The 6,519-nt window shown below is 52.6% G+C and overlaps 1 protein-coding gene across 1 annotated transcript; it reads right to left on the bottom strand.

The window, feature by feature from the left end:
- Positions 1–3,784: 3,784 nt before the first annotated feature.
- Positions 3,785–5,794, bottom strand: LOC123447446 (zinc finger protein CONSTANS-LIKE 16-like). Its single transcript, XM_045124047.1, has 2 exons — positions 4,644–5,794; positions 3,785–4,534 (listed from the first exon to the last, which is right to left on the bottom strand). The coding sequence occupies exons 1-2, from the start codon at positions 5,598–5,600 to the stop codon at positions 4,259–4,261; spliced, it is 1,233 nt and encodes a 410-aa protein (XP_044979982.1). The 5' UTR covers positions 5,601–5,794; the 3' UTR covers positions 3,785–4,258.
- Between the last annotated feature and the right edge of the window lie 725 nt (positions 5,795–6,519).

Here is a 6,519-nt window from a genome sequence, read left to right as displayed (position 1 = left end):
TCATCACCTCTGGCGAGTGCGTGGCGCACGGTTTGGTCGTGCACTACGGCGGTCTCGACCGCGTCAACGACAATGCCCACCGCCTCGAGGACGCAGATTTCCCATCGGCGGTTCCATCACCCCCTTCGGCGAGCGTCGCGTTTACGTCGCGATCATCCCCAAAAAGTGCCCCGCCGAGGTGCTTAGCTGCGACGAGCTGCCGTCATCCGACGACAATGACCTCTCCAGCGACCTGTGCACTCGCGTAGAGGTGATGACTGCCACCTCGCTAGGCGGCACGTCAGCGTGGCGGACCCTACTACACGCGACAGTGGACACACTGCACACCCATCCCGGTTGCGGCCGAACCGGCAGTTGACAGCTTGGCCGCAACGTGCACGTCTATGCAGACGATGTTGTGGTCAAGACCAAAAAGAGCCGCACCCTCATCGACGATCTCAAAGAGACGTTCGCGAGCTTGCGCGAGTTCGAAATACGTATGAACCCGGAGAAGTATGTGTTAGGCGTCCCGGCCGGACAACTCCTCGGTTTCCTCATTTCCGAGCGAGGGATCGAGGCCAATCCGGAGAAAATCTGGGCCATCGAGCGCATGGCACGACCGACCAATCTGGCCGGTGTCGAGAAGATCACCAGTTGTCTTGCCTCGCTCAGCCGTTTCATCAGCCGACTGGGGGAGAATGCGCTCCCCCTTTACCGTCTGCTCAAAAGGCGCTTCACTGAGCTGCTTCATCAGTCGGCTGGGGGAGAAGGCGAATAATTTCATGTGGAGCGACCAGGCGGACGAGGCGCTTCGCGACCTCAAGCGTGCACTGTCCATCGCACCCGTCCTGGTCGTCGGCGGACAAGGAGCCAATGCTGCTCTACATCGCCCTAACTAGCCGGGTGGTCAGCATCATCATGGCCGTCGAACGCTCAGAGCCGGGCCGAGCCCAACCGGTCCAATTGCCAGCCTACTATCTGAGCGAGGTGATGTCCGCCTCCAAGAAGAATTACCCTCACTACCAAAAGATGTGCTACGACGTGTTTCTAGCGGCCCGGAAGCTCAAGCCCTACTTCCAGGAGCACCCGCTCACGGTGACGAGCACCGCCCCCCTCGGGGAGATCATGGGCAACCGAGACGCGGTCGACCGGATCACCAAGTGGGCCATCCAACTGGCCGACCACCACATCACCTACGAGTCCCGCATAACTGTCAAGTCTCAAGCCTTGGCGGATTTCCTCGTCAACTGGGCAGAAACGGAGTACCTGCCGCTGCTTCCCGACTCCACCCATTGGCGCATGGACTTCGAAGGATCGAAGATGCGCACCGGCCTCGGAGCCGGCATCATCCTCATCTCTCCAAAGGGGGACCGGCTGCAGTACGACCTGCAGATCCACTTCACCGCCTCGATTTTCATGATTTCCCTTTGCGCCTCATCTTTTGCTTAGCTTCACCATTGAGGTTGACGTCGTAACACGATGAGCACAACCCAGAGGACGCTACGTTGGTGCAGCTCCTCGCCCAACAACAACGAACTAAGCACTACCACTAACGACAACATCATCGGGTTGAAGACGAACGTGAACAGGGTCCCTGAATATTGTCCCCTTTCCTTCTTTTTTGAGCAAATGTTGGACAACTTTTCTGAGTCTACAGAATAAGGAACCTCTGATCATATAATTCAGAGTCTACATGATAAGTTACTCACTTGTAGTAAACATACTAAAGTGGGAGTAAGTAATTGGAGGGTACCTCCCGCTAGGCTGCCAGGGGCACGCGAGCATTTGATCCAAAGTTTCCAGGGGTTTGACCTTCATTATGCTCGTAGAAGTGTTAATGGGTAGCTCATATTTATGCTAAAGAAGTTCTTATTGTAGGGTTGATTGGATCTTATGACACTGAACCCCTGGCTTTCTGACTTGTGTTTTGTAGTTAGATATGATGTCGTTGAATGAATAGAATATCGGAGAGCGGAGTTATCAGGGGATGGGGGGGGGGGGGGGGGGGGAGGGGGCTCGATGGGAATCACTCTAGGGAGATAATATGTACTCCCTCTGTAAAATAATAGAAGCGTTTAGATTACTAAAATAATGTTGTAAACGCTTTTATATTAGTTTACGGAGGGGTAGTTACTAGCTAGCCCATTTTTATTATGTTTTCACTGTTTTATTACTTTTCCTAGTTTCTTTTCTATTTTTCTTAAAGTTTTCTGCATTTTCTTTTTTTGCATACCGCGTGGTGTATGAAGTGTACTGCATCACAAGAAAGGTGTACTGCCGCGTTATAATAAAGGTAAATTATGCATTGTGAGAAGGCTTGCTCGTGTCTTCATGTGAAGGTGTACTACACGATACAAGGTGCACTGCATCGCGACGTGTACTCCAAGAATAAGTGGCTACAACATGGGACAACTTACTATCCCCGTCTTCTTGCCACCGTCTTCGCTATTTCACTCGCCTATGGTGGTTGATCTGGTGCTAGAAGGCGAGTTTAATTGAGTTTGTACGTTCTTAGTGGTGTCATTCTGCCCTCGACGTTGTACGGAGTATAAGCCTCCCGACTTCATTCTCGATTTCTCGTCTTGGTGTGGATGTGTGGTCCTCTTGGCCAGTGCCACAACCAAGGAAAGCTAAGATTTGCTTGTGGTCCTCTTGGCTTGTGTCACAGCCAAGGAAAACCAAGCAAATTTGTAGGTGCATTGGCTTGTTCAATTATTTTTTTTTTAGTTCGATGCAAAAAAAGAAGATTTGTTTTAGTGTCTGGTCCTTCAGTTTCATCTATTTGTACTCTTGGTCTTTTTTTTCTGGCATTGTGGCGACGAACTGTGATCCCAAAACCTATCATGCAAGGCGTGTGTGCTCGACAACATTGCGTCAAGATAACATGAGTCTTATAACATGTGGCTCATGTAGTTTATCGAAACCTTTGAGGCCATTTTGGTTTGTGAAAATTTGATCTTCTGCAGTTTTTTCCACACACACCGAGAAAAAACCAAGACACAAGGGCTAGAGGTCGAGATGGCAACTTCAAAGGACTTTGATATAACTTTTATTTTTACCAGTGGCTTTTGTTGCTTGTGTTCGTATTAGTTTCTCCCGTCTATTATACTATAATTACCTTATCAGTAACCACGTATGTTGTTCTAAAAAGCATTAGTGAAATGTTCTATAAAAGAATGAGATGCTCGTAATTTACTCTTTGTAGAGCCTCCGGAAATTATATACGTAGGATTTCAATTCATAAGATCCCCCCCCCAAGAATTGCAACAATAGATTGGTTGCATGCACCTCATTCCTCTTCAAATTTCCGTGAAGTTCAAGCAGAGCATCCAAAGAGCTGGTTTTGTAATTTTGGATCCATCATCACAAATAAAAATAAAAATATGGAGATTATAAGTTACGCTACCACATCCTATGTAATCTCGTTGCAATTACGTTTGTGTTTATCATTATTGATCCAAAGCTAATGGAAAGAGGACATTCTAATCATTTAATTTTCCTGTTTCTATGACTGAAAATCCTTAAACCGAGTGCGGTCATGGGGATTGTTTGAATCCAAGAAGCGCCAAGAATTGTGAGGGACATGCTCTTCAGTCTATTGCTACTAGCTGCGAAGGTAACGAAAACCTTCATATATATCTAAGTTGTGTGTGCAGATCTAAAAAAGGGTATAAGCTTTGGTGGAGAAAGAAAGAAAAAAGGCATGCAGTGTTTACATGAGTAGAAAATATCAGATATTTAGACTTACAAACAAGCACATTGTGATTCAGTGAGACTGTGCCCTTGTTGGAGGCTACCCAACACATAACAACAACTTCTTCCTCTACCATTCTCATTTTCTCAGTTACAAGTCCTTAATTACCCTAACTCTATCGTACTCGTACCATGAATGTATCTCCTACGTTTTGAGATCAACATCTAAAGTACAACCTTGTAATCAGTACACCTTTCTTAAAAAAGACGAAAACAACAACAACAACAACAACCCTAAACCATAGAACGTATATACAAGGACTTGTAGTATTAGCTACATACTACTTTGCACATGGTAGATTCTACGAGTGTATATTCAGTCGTACGTACATGGTAAGGACGTCCTATTTCACAGAGGTTTCTGCTCAAAACTAGCAAGAAAGAACGAGCTACGTACGTAGGTGAAGTACTACTGTATTTATTGGCGGATTATATCGTTCGAGCGGCAGGTGGGCGCGCGAGGACGATGCGTGCACAGGCGTGCATGCATGCATGCATCAACGGACGAACGATCGAGCGCTTGCTTTCAAAAACGGAAGCGCCCGTGCGCGCCGCCGTGGCCTGGGGCGGCCGCGAGCACCATCGGCGGCCGCGGCGGCAGCGGTGGCAGCGCTGTGCGCTTGACGAACCGGCCCTTCATCCGCGGCCGCTTCTCGGCGTTGAGCTTGCGCACCTCGTACCGTATCTTCTTGGCGAACAGCCGCGTCCTCCGCTTCTCCCGGTACCGCGACACCCGCGCCTCCCGCTCGCCGCCGGTCACCGCCGTCACCGCTGCGCCGAGCCCGAATCCCCGGCTCCCCGCCTGTCCATGCCATCGAGCTTGATTAGACGACAAGTTTATGTGTACACAAGTGAAATAAGTGCATAGATCACATGTTCGGAGTCACCCACGAGTCAGGACAAGTGCTTACCGGCATGTCCAGCCAGGAATCATCAGTGGGGTCGATGTGGGGGCGCTCGCCGTAGAACCACGGCGAGCCGCCGTCATGGGCCCAGGAGTCGATGACCCGTTCGTAGTCGAGCTTAAGTATCATCCCCGAGTCCGACCGCTTCCTTTTCCTGTCCTCTAACTCCTGCTCCGGCGCCGGCGCCGCGCTCTGACTCTGATCATCGAAGTCCGCCATGTCGAAGTCAAGGTTCAGCTGCGGCTTCTCTTCGTCCAAGAAACGCAGGTCGTCGTACCCTTCCTCGACACCTCCCATGAGCAGGCTCTCCATGTCCGCGGCGAAGCTGGCCAGCTCCATGTCCGGCACGACGTCGAACCCCGTGAACCCGTCGGCCGCCCCCGCCACGCCGGATGCGTAGTCCGAAGACGGCTGACAGGCAAGCGACGAGAAGCAGCATACGGCGGGCTTCTGCTCGAGCGGCTCCCGGAAATCGTCGACCGGCATGGGGTTGTACAGCTCGGCGAGCATGGGGTCGAACACCGGGACGCGGTACAGGAGATCCTCGTCTTCGACCTCGACCCCGTGGCCGTCGTCGTTGTCACCCACGATGCCGGAGCCGGAGTCCTCCGCCTCGAGATCGGGGACCGCCGAGGCAGCCGAAGCCTTCGCGGGCGCGCAGTGCTTGCTCACCGTCCCGGGCTTGGACCGCGGCGTGCGCGGCCGGCGCTTGAGCCCGTGCACCCACGCGGGCTCGTCAGGGTCGGCGTGCTGAAGGGAGGAGGTGGCCGCCGGCGAGGAGGAGGAGGGGAGGCGCACCCGGTGGTGGCGCCGCGCGAGTGGGTTGGCCGAGTGGACGGAGGCGTCGCACGCCTGGCACAGGTACGCGTCGTCCGCGGCGCAGTGCCACCGCGCGCGCCGCCGCATGCAGCCGTCGCAGGCGCGGGCCGCGCGCGCCCCGATCGCCGCGCCGGCGCTCGCCATCTCGCCGGACTACGCGATCTAGGCTGAGGCACCCTCGCGCGGTCGCGCCCACCCCGCTGACACTAGCTCAGTAGGGTTAAGCGAGCGAGCGCGCGCTTAACTCAGAACAGCGTGGGGGGGGAGGGAGAGAGCTCGGAGCCCTTTTCCTCTATTAAACCGCGAGCCCGGACGGCGACCCGGGCCCACGCTCCAGCGCCCGTGGGTTGAGTTCGTGTGTGGGTGGATTCGGGGTAAAAGGGCGGGCCGGCGGGCCTGGCAGGGCCTTTTCGACGACGTGGCCGGACGGGAGTGGGCTGGAGGGGCGGCGGGACCCAGGGGGGCGGTTATCTCGAAGCTGATTGGCGGGCGGGCGCGCGGAATCCGGAGGGGCGGAATCCTATTGGGCGAGCTGTCACGCCGTCTGGATTTCCGGCGGGCCCCGTCGGGGGATGGGCGACGAGACGACCATGGGGTTGCCGTTGCAGCTTGTGATGGTGGTGATCGCTGCTGACTCATCATCATCACCAACACGCGTAAAATCATGATATTTTTGTCTTTTGAAATGGGGCCCTTTTTTTTTTTGGAATCTATTTCGAAATAGATTCAGACTTGTTGGGGGCGCCAAGGCGCAGTTGGATTGAATCGATGAGTTCAAACGTAGTGCTCTTTGTGAAGTGAAACAGTGAGTGCACGATTACATTTGCATGAAAGGGGCTCGTTCGGTTTACAAGATTTGTAAATCAAAGAAGTACGAAAAGTAGAAGATTGGAATGGCCTCTCACTTCAATCCTTATGGATTTTTTTAAAAAAGAGAAACCTTATGGATTTTTCATGAGGTCACACTTAATGCTAAGAATCCTTAGGAGTTGCGGAAATTACCAACAATGTCCGGGTACCTTGGCGCCCGTTTTTTAACATACATTTCCTACAAAGTATTTCT

The sequence above is a fragment of the Hordeum vulgare genome, chromosome 4H (assembly GCF_904849725.1).
Source record: "Hordeum vulgare subsp. vulgare chromosome 4H, MorexV3_pseudomolecules_assembly, whole genome shotgun sequence".
In the NCBI taxonomy this organism is placed as follows: Eukaryota; Viridiplantae; Streptophyta; class Magnoliopsida; order Poales; family Poaceae; genus Hordeum; species Hordeum vulgare.
Note: the sequence above shows the minus strand (reverse complement) of the source record. Positions and strands in the feature narration are given on the sequence as shown.

What these genes read in the sequence shown, in the direction of transcription:
- LOC123447446 (XM_045124047.1), bottom strand. Translation starts at nt 5,600, where the DNA reads ATGGCGAGCGCCGGCGCGGCGATCGGGGCGCGCGCGGCCCGCGCCTGC. An exon ending in ATTCCTGGCTGGACATGCCG is followed by an intron (nt 4,535 to 4,643) that starts GTAAGCACTTGT and finishes TGGCATGGACAG; the next exon opens with GCGGGGAGCCGGGGATTCGG.